The sequence below is a fragment of the Pezoporus flaviventris genome, unplaced genomic scaffold (genome assembly GCF_033815535.1).
Source record: "Pezoporus flaviventris isolate CSIRO_AGI_PZ_B2104156 unplaced genomic scaffold, CSIRO_AGI_Pfla_v1 ptg000083l, whole genome shotgun sequence".
Lineage (NCBI taxonomy): Eukaryota > Metazoa > Chordata > Aves > Psittaciformes > Psittacidae > Pezoporus > Pezoporus flaviventris.
The window spans coordinates 12,758,513-12,776,582 of record NW_026892631.1 but is presented as its reverse complement, the minus strand read 5'-3'; the positions used below and the strand labels follow the sequence as shown (position 1 = coordinate 12,776,582).

General features: G+C 39.5%; 1 protein-coding gene across 3 annotated transcripts in view; it reads left to right on the top strand.

The window, feature by feature from the left end:
* Window positions 1-225: 225 nt before the first annotated feature.
* Window positions 226-18,070, top strand: part of CENPF (centromere protein F) — a 41,238-nt gene continuing 23,393 nt past the window's right edge. For 2 of the 3 annotated variants that reach the window (XM_061475417.1, XM_061475416.1), the window contains exons 1-9: window positions 226-426; window positions 2,398-2,594; window positions 4,812-4,927; window positions 7,471-7,562; window positions 9,742-10,009; window positions 11,518-11,720; window positions 14,792-14,917; window positions 15,431-15,559; window positions 17,085-17,207. In XM_061475417.1, coding sequence (XP_061331401.1) covers window positions 265-426; window positions 2,398-2,594; window positions 4,812-4,927; window positions 7,471-7,562; window positions 9,742-10,009; window positions 11,518-11,720; window positions 14,792-14,917; window positions 15,431-15,559; window positions 17,085-17,207 — 1,416 coding nt within the window. In that variant the 5' untranslated portion in view covers window positions 226-264. Of the gene's footprint in view, window positions 427-2,397; window positions 2,595-4,811; window positions 4,928-5,174; window positions 5,257-7,470; window positions 7,563-9,741; window positions 10,010-11,517; window positions 11,721-14,791; window positions 14,918-15,430; window positions 15,560-17,084; window positions 17,208-18,070 lie in introns of those variants that run through there. The other variant, XM_061475419.1, reaches the window with a different exon arrangement.

Below are 18,070 nucleotides of genomic sequence, written 5' to 3'. Positions count from 1 at the left end.
TAAACCTGTTATTGTTTGATTGATTGATGTGAGGCTTTAGATTTTAAGCTGAATGAGAGTGTGTCAAAATAGGACTTAATGTTAAAAGCTGCTGCTTGGTATGTAGGTCAGGAAGCCTATATGGTTGTGAAATACTGTGTTCTAATTACTGCTAAGGTTAAAAATGCAGTTTGCTTTAAAAGAAGGCTTGCTGAAAGGTCAATTCTGTCTTTGTGTTTCAGGCATAGCACTGTCTGTTCTGTGTTAAACAAGAATCGTGTCAGTATGAGCTGGGCTGTGGAGGAATGGAAAGAAGGCGTCTCCCCCAGAGTCCTTCAGAAGATTCATGAGCTGGAAAGTCAAGTGGACAAGCTTAGAAAGGAGCGTCAGCAAAGACAGTTCCAGTTAGAGTCTTTGGAGGCAGCTCTGCAAAAGCAGAAGCAGAAGGTAACAGAGGCCCTGCAGTCATTCCCCTAAAATACTGTTCTCCATGCCAAATACAACTACAAAGTTTTTATCTGGTTGTCCCTAGGGGTGGGTTAGTGTCTTGTTTCTTTCCCACTGACTGGAAATAGCAGAGAAACAGAATATAAACTACTTATATTAATTTTCATCATATTTTCCCTTCTGTTTGGTTCTCATTGATTGCTAATAGAATTCCTGCCTTCTATTTATGTTTGGCGTGATTGCCCATCCCAGAATCAAAGAATAGTTAGGGCTGGAAAGGACCTTAAGATCATCTAGTTCTAACCTCCCTGCCATGGGCAGGGACACCACACTCTAAACCACGTCACCCAATTCTCTGTCCACCCTGGCCTTGAACAGTGCCAGGGACGGGGCAGCCGCAGCTTCTCTGGGCAACCTGTTCCAGTGCCTCACCACCCTCCTAGTAAAGAACTTCTTCCTTATATCTAACCTGAACTTCCCCTGTTTACGTTTAAACTCATTGCCCCTTGTCCTATTGCTACAGTCCCTAATGAAGAGTCCCTCTCCAGTATCCTTGTAGGCCCCCTTCAGACACTGGAAGCTTCTCTGAGGTCTCCATGCAACTTCTCCAGGCTGACCACCCTCAACTTTCTCAGCCTATCTTCATACAGCACTTGCTTGAGCCCCCTTGTCATCCTGGTGGCCGCCTCTGGACTTGCTCCAGCAGCTTCATGTCCCCCTTATGCCGAGGGCACCAGAACTGTACACAGTGCTCCAAATGGGGTCTCACTAGAGCTGAGGGGCAGGACCACCTCCTTCGATCTGCTGGTCACACTTCTTTTGATGCAGCTCAGTATATGGTTGGCTTTCTGGGCTCAGTTGTTTATGTTTACTTTGAGGCTTTGCTACATCTTTTTATGATTAGGAAAAGTCATTTGTGCCCGTTTAAAATCTTGATACTGACTAGGCCTGTTTTATATAAGAGCTGCATAGTTGACAGCCTCTTGCTGTTCTACCTTGCCTGTAGATCCCTTTCATCTTTTACTTAGTTTATGTAATTCTCAGTTGAGTGGTTTTGTTTGTTTGGCTTGGTTCTCTCCTTCCCCCTCCTCCCCCACCCCCCCCCGACTGTTTTTGGGTTTTCAGTTTCCTTTTTTAGGGCTGTAGTTTTATGCTTCATCTGACTATACTGTCAGCCAGGAAACCAGAGACCCTTTTGGTCAGGGTCCTGCTGTGCTTCAGATCAGAGGTGACCCATTTAGTTTCATATTGTTTTGTAACGTTTGAATACAGCTCAAATGCAAATTACAGAGGCTGCCTTTTATTCCCTTTAGGCTGATAGAACTTTCTAGCAGAACTTAAGCCTTGTAGTTTTCTTAGAGTTTCTTCCTGTGAGTTTCTTCAACCATCCAGAGGAACTGCTGTGCTCCTGTAACACAAAGGGCTGTGCTCAAATAGGAGTGCTTTAAGACTTGTAAGCAGTAGTTAATACTTCTTTCAACCAGAAGAATAATGTTGTGCAAAGCTCTAGCTTGACTGTGCCTGTCCCTCAGAAGCTGTAGGGGAGGAGGATGTCTACTGCCAAGCTCTACTTCCAGTTTCAAAGCTGTGACTCTTGGTAATCATTGTGCGTTCTTTGTTTAGTCAAGGTATTCTGATTGCTGAAGCTGATAGGCTGGAAAGAGCAGAGAGTTGGTCAGTGTGGATTAGCAATCTAGTGTGGATTATTAGTATTTAAGGATTGATTAATTTTTCTATGAGCTTGTCTAGCCAATAAATAGCAATTGTTAATGTCACTGTGTTGAATTGCAGGAGATGTGGTTTTGTTCACACCCAAGAGTATTTAAATGACGTGTATAGTTGAGGTTTTGGTGCTGTCAGGATTTTGAAATGCTAGGAAAAAAAAAGCAGTTTGTAAACTTTGTGTTATTAAAATAATAGAAGTGTAGAGAATAGGTGAGATCTTTTTAAAATGGTCTATATTCCAACTAGGTTGAAAATGAAAAAAATGAAGCTGCATTACTAAAAAGAGAGAACCAGAGCTTGATGGAATTGTGTGATACTCTCGAGAAAGCAAAGCAGAAAATATCACATGATCTTCAAGCAAAAGAATCTCAAATTAACATTCAGTCAGGACAGCTGAATTCCAGCAAGAAAGACATAGAAAGGCTAGAACAAGAACTGAAAAGGTAAGGATTTGCTCTGTCTCTAACCCACGTATAACAGTTATTTTCTTGTGTTTTATTCATTTAGTGTATCCTTCATGGTATTCTAGTTTCTTCTTATAATTAATTCAGACTTTGTGACTGAAGTCACAAAACATGGACCTGTTTTTACATACACACATGCACATACAGGCTTCTACATAAATCTGTCTGCCACTTGAAGCAGTTAATACCTATAGTTCCCCCTTAATTTGGGGGAATTCTGCCGTGTCATGTGAGAACTGTCTATGATCTTGAACAACAACAAAACAGCTAGCACAGCTGAGTCACTTGACAAAGGTAAACTGCAAAGGGCTTGGAGTTGCTCAGAAAGTGCATGGACAATTCATTCTGTAAGATCAAGTCTACCAATAAAATACTACTGGAAGGAGGCATAAACATCTATTGGGAGTGGAAGAGGAAGCTGCCAAAAGCAGTGACTGAATCACTGAATCCAGTTGCTTTGGTGAAAAAGAGCTTAATTCAAAGACCTCAACTCTTAAACACAGTTATTACTGAGATAGCATGTGTGTGCTGTCTGTTGGGGATGGAATGCAAGTAATAAAAGAATCTTCTGTGATGCAGACACATCTAAAATCTTTCATCTGTGGGTGCTACGCAAATGGAACAGTTGCCCTTAGTGAAGTGAATGTTACGTTAAACTTGCTCTCCTACTAGAGGCACCCTCTGTTCTTGAATAAAAGTGTTTCTGAAACTTTGTGTGCATCAGTCAAGCTGAGTATTCTGCCTGTGCAATAAACTGTTGTGCTGGTACAGTAATGCAAAAGTACTGTCACAGGGAGGGGTGTGAGAGCAGGTTTCTTAAGGGTTTGATTTAGTTGTTTTGGGAGTGTGTTTGTTTTAGTTTTATTGCTTGTTTGTGGGGGTATTTTGGGGGGGGGGATGTATTTTTTTTTGGTGGGTTTTCTTTTTTTTTTTTCTTTTATTTTGTGGCCTGAAATATGTCTACTTCCTTTAAGTTTTGGTGGAATGCCTCATTCTATCTAAAGAGAAGCAAATAAAGAAGTGTGTTGATCTTTCTGGGGTTTTGTTTGATTGTTTTTTCTTTGTTTCCCTCTTCCTCCTCCGTTACCTCCCCCCTGTGCCCTTTTTGGGAAAACTAGAGATAGTTGAGGTATTTAGGTATTTGACTGCTGTGGTAAAATTCTAAATTTCAACATAACAATTTAACATGTAGAAGCACCAGCTTTCTGTGAGGAGCTGCTAAGGTCCATCAAAGAATCTAGTGAGATTCAGCAGGGCTTGATAGAACCACCTAAGCTTCTGTATCTCATGCCAAATGTTGGGCCAGGGAAGCTGCAGGCTAAGGATGTGTGTTCCATTAATCCATTCCCCAAATTAAGTCCAGTTTAGTTGAATTCTCTCCATTACATTACTTTGTGTATCTGTCCACTACATAAGATCATCAGTTACTACATGTAGCTTGAACTTGGCAATCGCGTTCAGGTATGTTTTATGCTGGTAACTGATCCTTTACTGTTGTATAGCAATTAGCAAGCCACAGGGAGGGGAGTTCTTTATGTTGCAAAAGGGAGGGGGAAATCAAAACCATTGTCTTATCAACCTGTGCATGCTGGGCAGGATGAAAGTTGCTGTATAAACTCCAAACTAGTTATCTGGTTTCACTTCACGGGCTTGTAACTCTTCATGCTCACAAGAGTCACAAGAATGGGTAGTCTGCTGTGTTGTTCTGGGCAGCAAAGTAAATAGTACATGAGAAAAATACATTGTCAGGTGGAGCGTGTTCCCTTCCCATGAGGTATGCATCGGTTTCTCAAAGTGTGCAGTATCAGAACATAGGATAAAAGTTGTATATTTCCTATCATAAAGATCCTTACTGAAGAGTAGGAGTTATATGTTATCAGTGTTTACAGTGATTTGGGTGTGTTTAGCTGGACTACAGCTTCATAAGTGAAACCTTAAGCAGTTCTGATTGTCAGCCACTCTGGGATAGGTTTTGGTTTTCAGCTTTGACTCCTATGTAATTGACTAAATATACTGAAACTGAACAAAGCATTCCTGTTTCTGCGTTACATTCACTGAAAATATTCAGTACTGTATCTTGACTTGATCTTTAAGTTATTATAATCATATAAATTGTGTGCTTCAGGCTTTTAAAAACAGATAATTAACCTTTTAGTTTCCGTGACTAATTTTTGTTGCTGTTTTTTTCCGAAACAGATACAAATGTGAGCTTGAGAGAAGTCAGCAAACATTGATTGCAGGAGACTTATCATTCAGTGGTGCTCCACAGAAAAGCTTTACTGCTTCTTTAACACCAGTTCAAAGTCATAATGGTAAATGACTTTTTCTTTGTCTAGCACAGATAGTTAACAGTTTTCTTGGAGGGTGGAGGAGTATTTCACACACTACATTTGTACTGAGTTGCCTAGTCCCTATTCTAAAGCTTATTATGAGAATGTCTAATTCATAGCACCGTAAGTTTAAAAGTGATTAGTGCAGACTGAACACTTATTGCAAATATTACATCTTTTCAGGATTATGTTGATAGACATGGAATAGTAGGAAATCCTTCAACAGACTGCAGCAAGTTTTTGAATGCCTGTTCCTAGTGTCAGCTGTTCCCTTGATGTAGTGAAGAGCAAATCTTTCTTGGGTACCACAGGTACTTTAAAGTTCAGTCAACAGTCGTGTTATTTCTTTAGAAAATTTTATTTAGACTGCTTTTGTGCATGATGATCTGCACAATTTATGCACTGTTTCAAACCATCATTTCTGTCTTCAAATTAGTGACATCAGAGTTAAAATATTTGAATGAACTGGAAAAGTAAAGGGAAGGTTCCTTAACTGGAAAACTGTTCTGTAGCTGGACACCCTTATGCTGTATCTGCTGAAAAACTTGACAGCTTCAATATTATGCATGCTGTTTACCTCTTATCTTTGATGTGAACAAATGTTTTGTGAGTTTGGCATCTCACTTTTACTCAGGTGGGAAATCCAAGATACTTTCTTGTACTCTTGTTCCTTTTAACTTCTACTAGGGGTACAGTAGTGGCAGGGTCAGGCATTCCACTAAACGTGACACTTCTGAAATGGGGATTAGATAAAAAATTATTTAAATAACTATTTAAAATTGTATTGCTGGAGAGGTTTTTTTTTCATTTGAAAGTTGGAGTTTTACATTCCTGAAAATCCCAGACTATCTGAAGGTCAAAGCGACCCATAAGGTTGCTCCTTACAGGGCTACCTAAAACTAAGTCATATGACTTGAGCATTGTCCTCCTTGAATAATGACAGGATTGGTGCCATGACCACTTCCCTGGGGTGCCTGTTCCAGTGTCAAGACCACCTTCTCAGTGAAGAACACTTTCCTGATGTCCAGTCTGAACTTTTCCTGATGCAGGTTCATTCTGTTTCCTTTGTGTCCTGTCACTGGTCACCAGAGAGAGGAAATCGGCACCTCTCTTCCACTGCCACTCCCCTCAGCCCATCCCTGTGAGGAAGTTGTAGCCTGTGATAAGATCAGCCCTGGCCTTTTCTTTCCCAAGGTGAATGAACCAAGTGACCTCAGCTGTTCCTCAAAACTCTTGCTCTCAAAGGCCTTTCACCAATTTTGTTGCCCTTCTCTGGAAACAGCCTGATAGTTTGACGTTCTTTTACTGAGACACTCAAAACTGCACATAGTACTTGAGGTGAGACCTTGCTAATGCAGGGTAGGATGAGATTGTTGCACTCCCTCAACTGTTTCATAGAATGCTACAAAGCATTCTAGTTCTATGATATTCCTGGGAGTTGTAGACTGATACGTAAGTACAAAGAAAAGGAAGCAGGCCTTTTGTTTTGGACTAATATGCTCCTCTTACAATTCCAGTGGAAGAATCCTAAGTAAATTCATTGTCCAATTCCTGTTGCATTTGAAAGCAACTTGAAGAAAAGATCCAGCCTTATTTCCTGATCATTTCTTGGTAATATTAATGTTCTTGGGCTGATAGTAGGAAATCTTAAAGTAAAAATTAAAATCTATATGTGTGTATATATATAATGCAACACATCTATGTTATATATATACATTATGTATATATACTATATGCACCTGGGTCGGAGCAACCCCAGGTATCAATCCAGGCTGGGGGATGAAGGGAGTGAGAGTACCCCAAAGGAGAAGGACTTGGGAGTGCTAGTGGATGAAAGATCAGACTTGGCTTGGCAATGTGTGCTTGCAGCCCAGAAGGCCACTCATATCTTGGGCTGCACGCAGAGGAGTGTGGCCAGCAGGTCAAGGGAGGTGATTCTGCCCCTCTACTCTCGTGAGAACCCACCTGCAGTCCTGCATCCTGCTCTGGAGTCCTCAGTACAGGAAGGACATGGACCTGTTGGAGAGGGTACAGAGCAGGGCTAGAGTGCCTGTCCTGTGAGGAATGGCTGAGAGTTTGGGTTGTTCAGCCTGGAGAAGAGAAAACTCGGGGAAGACCTTATTGTGGCCTTTCAGTTCTTAGAAGGACCTTATAAGGAAAGATGGGAAGAGACTTTTTATCAGGGACTGTTGTGATAGGATGAGGGGTGGTGAGTTTAAACTAAAAGGGGGGATTTGGGCTGGACATGAGGAAAAAATTCTTCACAATGAGGTTGGTAAAACAGGTTACCCAGAGAGGTGGTGGATGCATCATCCCTGGAGACATTCAAGGTCAGGCTGGATGTGGTTCTGGGCAACCTGATCTAGTTGAAGATGCCCCTGCTCAATGCAGGGGAGTTGGACTCGTGACCTTTGAAGGTCCCTTTCAGCACAAACTATTCTACAATCATTCCTGTAACAGCAATTAGAAATTATTACCTATGTAATAAGTTAGATTATGAAGAAGTATTCATTGTGTCTTTGTAGATACAGAGTTTGAAGAACTGGAAGAAAAATACAAGAAAGAAGTACAAGAAAGGAAAAAGCTAGAATTAGAACTGAGAACCATCCAGGTAAAAGTATTCTTGAGAATGGTATGCGTGATATCTAAGAAAGTAACTATTGAGTGAACTTGGAATATGGAGTGGAAAACTAGTGAAATGTATTCTACATCACTTAAAGTATGATTTTGGAGAGAATTACGCTATGTGTACTGCCATTCAGGTGTACTCTTGGAGAATCCAGAAAAGCCAACATAACTGAATAGCGAAGGAAAGAAAGACATTAAAAATGAGAACGCATTCTTCAAGAAGTGGAGATCTTGTGCAAGCACAGGCAAGAGAAAATAATGTCAGTTTTGCCAAGCTAAATATAATAATAAAATAGCTTTGGAAAGATAATGAGAAATAACTCGCTTCGCAAATAAGAACTAGTAAAGTTTTCCAAACACATACAGTGGGAACTGTATGAGGGAATCTCGGAGGCCTTTAGATGACTAAGATGTGAAATCCCTCAAAGGCAAAAAAAGCCACTGTAGAAAAGCTGTAATAACTTCTTTGGTATTCACTATTTAAAGGCTCAAAAAGTTTCCTTTATTAGAGTCTTTCCTTTACTGGGGCTGAATGTGTGGCTCAGCTTCAAATTGAAAAGTCAGAAGTACTCTTAAAATGAATTGATAAAATAAATAGTAATTAAAAATCACCAAATACATGTAATACCCATAAATTGATAAGGCACTGCAGTGTGGGACTGCTGAATCTTAGTGATGTTCTTATTTCGTTCTTCTCTTGACACTGGAAGGGGACGAGGATGATGCCATCTAAAAAAGGCTTATAGTGCTGATTCCTGGCAATGTAGTAATGAAGTAATGCATCTGGAAAACATAACATGAAAGATGCATACCTGGTGCACCCAGGCTCCATGATTCCAGGAAGCAATTCAGCAATTCTTGTTCTCTGAAAACTTGAGTGTTTTCTTCAGCAATGATGAAAAAGAATGTTTTAGGAAAAGACTTAAGAAGTAATGAGAAAATACTCTTTGCCCATATACAGCCAAATGGCTCTCGCATCTTGAGTATTGCAAATTCTGTTCACTCGTTTCCAAACAGATACGGTGGAAGTGGGTGGTACAAAGATGAAGTGAGAATCAAGAGATGAAATAGGGAATTGGTCATTTTCTTACTTTCCATAAGGCATAATTACAGAACCAGCTCTGCAGGCTCAGAACAAACACTGGTTTATTCCACTGTACTGTGTTAAATGGCAGACCTCTTTGTCAGAGTATTGTAAAATTGAAACAAATCCAAAAGAGAAAGAACATGTCAAGTATTTCAGTAAAAACTGATTCATTACCTGGATTCAAACTTTTGCCTCAAACTCTGTAAATTTAAATGGTATATAAGGGGAATGATGGCTTTATGCATGGTTAGGGTTTTATGCTCTTTATCTATAGACAAATTACAGGATTGGATACTGGATTCTGGACTATATAGATTCCTGGTCTTAGCACAGCTATTCCTACATAACATAATCTCTGGTTGGATTGAGAAGTCACACTGGGTATTACCTAGGTTAGGGGTTTAGTTTAATAAAAGAATAATTGAAATATTCAAATTAGAAGCATTTGAAAACCAAGCTAAAAAATACAGTGGGGATTTTACTGTTTGAGGTGGGGGTTTTTGTTTTGGCTTGGGTTTTTTTGAGTTTGGATGATCTTTTTTTCCACTTAAGGAGAAAGAAACATCTACTATTTTAGCTGTGTTTAATTTTTCTGTAGGAAGAGGCTGAAAGCTTCTACCTGAGGTATTTTATTATTGCAGGTTTGGGGTATTAGGTGTGTAAAAGTCTAATTCTTGTCTGAGTTTACCTGTGTTTGTCTGGAAGAACTACATGTGGGTCAGATATCAGATATGGTAGTCTAGACTTCTATATACAGGCTTACTTGTGTCAACATTTGCCTGCAGAAATGGAGGCTTGAATTTTGAAAAACATAGAGGGTAAATGATGGGATCTTTCTTGAAAAAGGCAAAAAATTGGTTATGTTACTTATGAACAGATCAGACTAGTTTTTTTGGAGATCCTGGTTTGGGTTACTGTATCCAGTATACTGGATACTTGGGCTAAAGTTATTTAATTTAAATAGTATAAAAGTAATGTGAAATGACCAGGAACCTATTATTTACATATCAATAATTATTTTGTTATATGCTGGATATGGAGCTGTGTAAAGGTAGATCCTTTTGTTTTTTCTTGGACACAGAAAATAAATCAGCCTCATCCTCAAAGCTCTTTGAGTCACAGGGAGATTGCTCGGCATCAGGCTTCCTCATCTGTGTTTTCATGGCAACAAGAGAAGACCCCATCTAGAAATCAAGCAACACCTGCAAAGGGAAGTTCTGCAGCATCTTCTTTTCCACGGGAAAAAGAAACAAATCCTAGTGTAATATCGGAGAAGAACGAGCTCAACAGCAGCTTTGCTGATGATTGTAATTCTTCACTCGTGATCCAGCTAAGAGCACAGAACCAAGGTACCTGAAGTATTTGTTTAAAACCCACAGACAGTCTGCTATATGGTTTCATGAAATCTGGCGTGCAGATAGGAAAAGAGGCATTGGAATTAGTGCTTTAGCAAGGAAAAGATACCTGGGTTTGCCTTTGGCAGCTAGCCTAGTTGGCCACAAGTGTGTGTATCTTCAGTGATCAGCCAGTACACAGAAATTATCAACAAACTGTGATATCTTTTACATAAGGGGTCTGAGAGTTAGAAGGGAGGAGTTTGTATTTTTGGGGGTGGGTAGTCGACATCATATATAAAAGGAAAAGAGCCTTCTCCAATAATTCCATTGCTCATGGAACAATTCTGTTGAAACAGTTGATAAACCCCTTCAGGATTTCATTACATTTCACTGTTAAATTCCATTCTATCGCTTCCTTCATTTTGTATGGCTTGAGGTTTGCAGCTAAGCAATACCTGTGTTAAAAATTCATTGATTGAACATGCTAAATGCATAGCTCAGTTGGTCCATAATGGATATAACTGGAAGCACAGAAGGAAGTAGGATGCAGAAAGTACAATAAAGAATCAAGATATGATCCTGTATTGTGCATGTTGACATGAAGAAATAGTTATTCCTAAGATCTTATAGTCAGAAGAGAGCAAACTGTTGGTTCGCTGTGGATTTGGTGAGCATTTACTTAAGCTTACTACTTGGACCAGCTTTTCCACTGTTTCTTGTAGGACTGTTTTACAAGTTCCCATGCTGTCCAAAATGTTTATCCAAATACCTGCATGTGAAACTTCAATCAGGTGGCATTTTCAACTTGGAAGCAAGACTTTTTTTTTTTTTAACAAAAGAATTACCAGATAATATTACCAGATAATAGTAATTCTGGATAATGTTCCCTGTAGGTGCCTATGTTTTCTACTATAAAATTACATTGTATTTTGGAAGGTAAACTCTTACTGATGTATATTGTGACAAGATCACTTGGTTTCACTTTATATGGATTCTGCTTTGGGACAGGAAAAAGATTGAAAGGTAAAATACTGTACTTACAGATATGCTCAGTAGCTGAAAAGCCTCTTGGAAGGAGAAGACCCAAACAAATAACTCTAGTGGATATCTTTCCTTTTAAAAAGCAAAAAAATTAAAGCAGCTTTGATAAGTGACATATTTCTGTGTGTTTAGAAACAACAAAGACAAACCAGCATAGGAATGAATTGACTTTGCCTCTGCAGCATTTGTGCCTGATGTCACGTTTTGTGTGTTCAAATATATCACAGAGTGGAAATTGTTTAAAGTCAACTATCTTTCAGTCTCGATAGGTTTAATCACTGATATAGTAGTACAAGAGAGTTTTGTTTTAGCTTGCTGAACATTTTACAAGGTGTCTGTCTGTGTCAGGGACTTGAGTTGTTATCAAACATACTGCATATTTTATAATGTGTGGACACTTGGAAATTTGAGTACCAGGATGGGAGGTGTAGCTTTCAAAGCAGCAAGTACCCTTAATCCTTACTGTTTCTAAATTTCAGAGCTAAATTCCACTGTTAAGGACCTAGAACAACAACTGCAAGCTCAAGAAAAAATGAGGAAATCCCATATGAATAAACATCAAGAAACTGAACTGCAGCTGGTAAGAATGAAGCTGGAATTAACAGAGAAGGATAAGGCTCTGAACAAAACCAGAGATAAACTGACTCAAACGAGAGCACAACTTGATCAAGCTACCACACAGGTAAAAAGTTTCATCACACATCTTTGGACTGTCCTTACAATTCATTCCCAGTGTTAATGTGTGTCAATTTGCAGCCATTTTAGTGAGAATCAAGATTCTCAGGTGAGTTTCATGAGTATTTGTTGAGGACCAAGTTTTGAGTTTCTGTTGGTTTGATATGTGTTACCTGTAACAATGGAAATACTCATAAAGCGGTCGCCCATTTTCTGGAAGGTTCTTATACCACCTGAAGAGTAATTTTTCGTCCTCAGACAAGATTCATTGGAATTCTGAAAAACAGAGCATGGAATTCTGTTGCATAGAGCAACAATGACATCTGGTGGCAATTTCTGACCTTAAATAGACTCTGTCATGCAACTTTGGCTGAAAATCGGTATGCTGCTTATACTACTGGATGTTGTGGGGTATGGGGGCATAGCTTTGGCTTCTAAACTGCATGTGTAAAATAAAAACTAGGTAAAAATACCATGCAAGGTTCAGAATATGTAGTTTCAAAGTGAGATTTCGTGGGTTTTAATCCTTAGGAGCTTGGATTCATAGTATAAAACCAATAGCGTAGTTCAACTGGCTTAGTCAAGTATTTACAGAGTGTATTTAAGTACATACATAAAAAATATGAAGTGGTTCAGGTTTTTGCTCATACTCATATGAAGTGAATGCCAGTGTTTAAAGTAATTTAGTTCAAACTGTAGAAGGTAAAAAGTAAGAAGTTACCTTTTTTCTTGATTGCATCACTTTCCTGAAGTCCTTTGTCACAGCATTTGAACACGCTTGTAAGTAGCGCAGAGATTCATAATTCCTGAATCTTCCTATTTCCATCTATATTTGTATTTATTTATAGTACTTTGATTCATCTACAGGATAGGAAAAAAGATGCTTCTATGTGTATCTTCTCGGGGTGTAATAATTGTTATCCATCTTTGTCAGCAAGTTTCTACATGGTACCTAAGTTTATTGTGAAACTCTTTCCCACAACTCCTGTGTTGGTCCTTAAAGTAAATTTTTACATATTGATGGTTTGCCTTTTGAGATGCAGGAGCATTCAGCTGTTGCTAGCTCTGTGAGGAGCCGGGTTAGGGAAAGTCTTCGCAGTGAATGTGGTAAAATCATATTCTTAACACAGTCCATTGACTACATAAAGGCACTGTCATTGCAGTGAGTTTGTGGGAAGGCAGCTAACCCAACCTAACAGCTCAGTTCCTCTGAAAAAGTCTTTCAAGTTATTTGATTCCCCAAATAACCCAATTCAACTTCCAAAATGATTATCACAGAATCATAGAATGGTTTGGGTTTGAAAGGACCTTAAGACCATCCAGTTCCAACCCCCTGCCATGGGCAGGGACACCTTCCACTAGACCAAAAGGCTCTGTCCACCCTGGCCTTGCACAGTGCCAGGGATGGAGCATTTACCACTTCTCTGGGCAACCTATGTCAGGGCCTCACCACCCTCAGAGTAAAGAACTTCTTCCTTAGATCTAACCTGATCTTACCCTGTTTATGTTTAAATCCATCACCTCTTGTCCTATTGCTACAGTTCCTGACGAAAAGTCCCTTTAAAAGCATCCTTATAACCCCCTTCAGATAGTCTGAGGTCTCCAAGCGGCTTCTCTTCTCCAGGCTGAATAACCCCAACTGTCTCAGCCTGCCTTTGTAAAGGGAGGTGCTCCAGTGGCTGATCATCCTCGAATTAGGCTATTATGTATTTAATTTTGCCTTGTTAATTACCTACAGGTTTAAGAGAGCTCAGTTGTTTTACTGAGGAATCAAAGGGGCGTTAAATCCAGTGCAAGGGGCAAGGTGATATAGGTAGGATCATGCCTGGGGAAAGACATGGAGGAGTAGGACTGACTGGCCCCACGTGAACTGAGGTGCAGCTCATCCTTGAGGTGCAGTGCAGCATCTTGTCTCAGAAGGTTTCTTTGCCATCTGAAGGTTATTCTTTTCTGTGCTTTTTTTCTCCCACTGAAATGATCTCTGCCCACAAATGGGCTTTGGACGTAGAACTGCATTGAGATTCTAGACTTCAGTTTTCTGCCTCATAGCCTGAATTTACTTCTTGCATTCCCCTTGTACACTTCTCTGTCACTGGTACTATTCGGAGGCCTTGAGGACAGCACCTCTGTTATCAAGTGTTTTCACATCTTGTAAGGTCTGCAGCCTTTCTGCACACACATGTGATTTCACATGAGCGCACAGTCCCTGCGGTCTGTGCCTAATAACCAGACACCCCAATACTACTACCTGCTGCTTCTTTACTTACAGCACAGATGGACTGTTGTTTCACTAACTCATTGAACAGCCCTTGTTACTGGAAAACAGCACTGTTCACCCTTTGCCATTTTCCTTACCCCCAGGAAAAACTAATTGTACCTGCTTTGTATTAAGAGATTATTTTGGGGATAAAAATGCTTTTTTTTCTGTTCATGGAGTTAGGTGAACATTGTTTCACTCTCATAATGTAAGATAAACCTAATAAACTGAACTAGATACCAAGCTGACATACATGGAGAACATCTTCTAACACGGAGGTTAACCTGGAATATTGACTGCTATTTTTTTTTTAATTAAAGTTTAAATCAATGTGCTGAATCACTCAAATTCAGTGGAATATGCAATTAGTTTCAGTCTAAACATGTAGTTGTTTAGCAGTTAATTGTCATTCTTTAGTTCGTAACATCCTGAGGTGCTGAAAGTATAACCTGTTTCTCTTGTTAGGTACAGTACATTTCTGTAGATTGTCAAAGACTGATTTTCTGTGTTGCATGTTTCTAGGTATTTTTAAGTTGTGTGTGTATACATATACATATGTATATACTTGTATATATAATATATAAATAAGTATATATATTCTTTCTATATATACACATTCTCACTAACAAAAGCAAGTGCAAGTTTAGTACTTTGGACTGCTAAGAACTTATATGGAACCAGCTAAAATTACACTGTAGGTTATATGAATGCTAGAACAATTGTAGTAGGAGAAACCACTCTTTTTATATGAGTGCCTTGAAACTGAAATAAAAGGTCACTTGTATTTTTAACACTCGTGATTCGTAATTAAATTATTCTAGGTCCAAATGATGGAGCAAAAGGTGAAAAGATTGTCAGAAGAACTGAATTGCCAAAGACAGAATGCTGAGAGTGCTCGTCAGTCTTTGGAACAGAAAATAAAGGCAAAGGAAAAGGAATATCAACAGGTAAGTGAAGAAGGATGCTTTAATTCTGCCTTCCTGAGGACATGAAATCGCACGGCTTGTTTTGTGTATCTGCTATTCAGTTAATTGCATTCACAATTCATAGAGAGATTGCAAAGGTAACTGGCAAACTGAAAACAAACATCCCAATAGAGGAGAGAAGCTGCTGGAGAGGTGTGGAATTATGGTACTACTACATAGACAACATGGGCAAGAGACCCAACTGAGATACAAATCCATGAAAAGCTAGGCTTCGTTGTCCACAGAATTATGTATATTTGAGTTCCAACTTAATAACTGACTCGGTTATTTCTGTGGAGTCAGAGTTAATTTTTTCATGCATCTCACTCTCGAGTGAAAAAGTGTTTTCACAAAGTCTGTTAGTCTAGATGCTAACCCAGCATCTCAAAGAGATATTGAGCCTGTTCCAAATCAGTTGTTATTGCTCCAGTAACCAAAACACAGACTTATTGAAGTTATATGTTTATTTCTTTCCTACTATACCACTGTTTCTAGGAACTCTCTTGTCAGCAACGCTCCTTACAAACACTGGATCAGCAGTGCAACCAGATAATAAACAAACTGCATCAAGAGCTGCAGCAAGCCAAAAATGACTTCAATGCTCTACAGGCAGAATTTGACAAAGTAGGTGATTGTATATTAAATCTTCTACTAGACCTGGAATTTACTTGTCTCAGCAGTACTGCCTTAATTTAATCTTACATAAAGCAAAAAATAATTGATAGTAGTGTTTTGCACAGTATTAGCTGGTTTGTGTTTACCATTGCTCACTAAAATACTATGTATCTAAATGCGAATGACAGGCTTTTAAAGGTTTGAGGGTAGTCTGCTTCCCACAGGGAAGATGTGAATGCAAAACAGTGCACCTGAAATAAATCAGTTGGAGAAAGGAGCAGCTAAGTGTGGTCACAAGAGACTCCTTAAGTAGTGAACTTGTTGAAATGCGGCTTGATGATAGAGCTAAACAGGTAGTTGCCATTTCAAACACAGACTGGCTGTGCACTCCTGGTGGTACTTGCTTGGCAGCAGCCCCTCATGTGGCCCTGTGGAGAGCTGACACAGGAGCTAAATGAGCAAAGGAAACACATAAATTAGAGTATGTCTACACAGGCACAAGTGGTTGCTGTGAGTTTCACTCCCTGAACTGGCTCTCATCAAAATCAGATGAGCATCATGGCTTCTGTAAGGATGAGCATCAATACAGAGGAGGATTCCACAGCTATCGCAGTCTCTAGCTATTAGAACACATCAGTTGTCACAAACCCACCATTTCAAGGAAGTCGGAAAGCCACACACAAGCCTGAAGAGTGGGTGCCCAGAAAAGAGAAATGTTTAAAAGCCTCAGAAAACTCTTGAGCAGCTGTAATGCAGCAGAGCTACCTGAATTTCTAAGAAGGGCCACATGTTTTTGAAAACTATCTTGAGATGCCCCATTAGCAGGCAAGCTGAGCTGAACCAGCAATTCCAAAGCTGACACCAGCTTTCCTGCAGGCTTCTTTTAGTTTAGAAATATAGCCAAGGGAATCCACCAGCAAATGTTTTCAGTGCTTATTTGCACATTCTTTTGTATATGCTTACTGGAGAAATTGATTTCATAGAGACAAAAATAAGTGACTTTCAATTCTTTCTCCAAGAAAGCAAATTTATTACCTGATGACCTCAGAATAGATCTCACTCTTTTGATCTGATAATGGCATTTATTTCCTTTTTAATCTGGAACATTATCAGACTATTTTGAAAGAGAGAAAACCAGTTTGTATAAAATCTGTGTCAATGGAATAGTAAGTGCAGTTATGATCCTAACTTTCTGCTTCTCATAGCTTAATAAAAAGGCTATTCCATTTCCAATCTCATCTGTTTCATACAACTACTGTTGTGGTGATGTAGGTGCAAGTTAGATGTATTTTTCCAATTTCAGAGTCTAGAAATCTGTATTTCAGAGACATCTCATCTTTCTGGTCAGAGGCAAAGGAGTGGAAAGGCAATAAGCAGCTATTTTCTAAACCGCAGTCAAACACCCTAAGGTTCATGGTGGGATGAAATAATGTAGTTTTATTTTGTAATAGAATGTTGGAGTTCAAGAAGGTGAGTTTAGAAAAGGTTTTATTTCTGCTTCTGAACACAATGTTGATTTTCAACATTCTTGCAGGTAACGGCAGTAAAACAACACTTGGAATTTAACACTAGTGATCTCACCCAGAAGCTGTGCAGAGCAGAGCAGGCTTTGTTAGCAGCCCAGACTAAGGAAACTGATTTGACAAGAAGCTTTGAGGTAAGCAATGCGGAGGAGCAGTTGACAGTATTAATACCATAAATCATAGAGTCATGGAATGGTTTGGGTTGGAAAGGACCTTAAGATCATCCAGTTCCAACCCTCCTGCCATGGGAAGGGGCACTGTGCACTAGATCATGTTGCCCAAGGCTCTGTCCAGCCTGGCCTTGCACAGTGCCAGGGATGGAGCAATTAACACTTCCTTGGGCAACCTGTCCCATGGCCTCAACACTCTTGCAGTAAAGAACTTCTTCCTTATGTCTAAGCTTAACTTCCCCTGTTTCAGTTTAAATCCATCACCCCTTGTCCTATCACTACAGTCCCTGATGAAGAGTCCCTCTCCAGCATCCTTGTAGTCTCCCTTCAGATATTGGAAGCTGCTCTGAGGTCTCCACGCAGCTTCTCCTCTTCAGGCTGTCTTCCTAAGGGAGGTGCTCCAGTCCCCTGATCATCTTCATGGCCTCCTCTGGACTGGTTCCAATTTGTAAGCACTAATACTGTCAAGCATTTACTCAAGTAGTGCTTTTTCCATAAGGAATCTTTAAAAACTTTTTGTGGAGTATCTTAATAATATATCGTAGTTGTAACACAAAAAAAGGAGGTCTTCACTTGTGTCATGTAGATTAATGCAGTGTGTGGAAGTGGCTGTGTGGTTAGGGTTCATTGCTGTAATGCTGCTTGTATGGTTTTAGTTCATGTTGGACTTACCTTTTAGCAAAAATAGGGTTTTGTTTTAAGATATTCTTGCTTTTGATCCTGAAATGAAAATATATCAATACTTACCTGATTTTTAAATGTGGACTCTAGAGTCACTAACAGCTACTTTGATGCACACTGCTGACCTCAGTGATTTTTGTACAGAG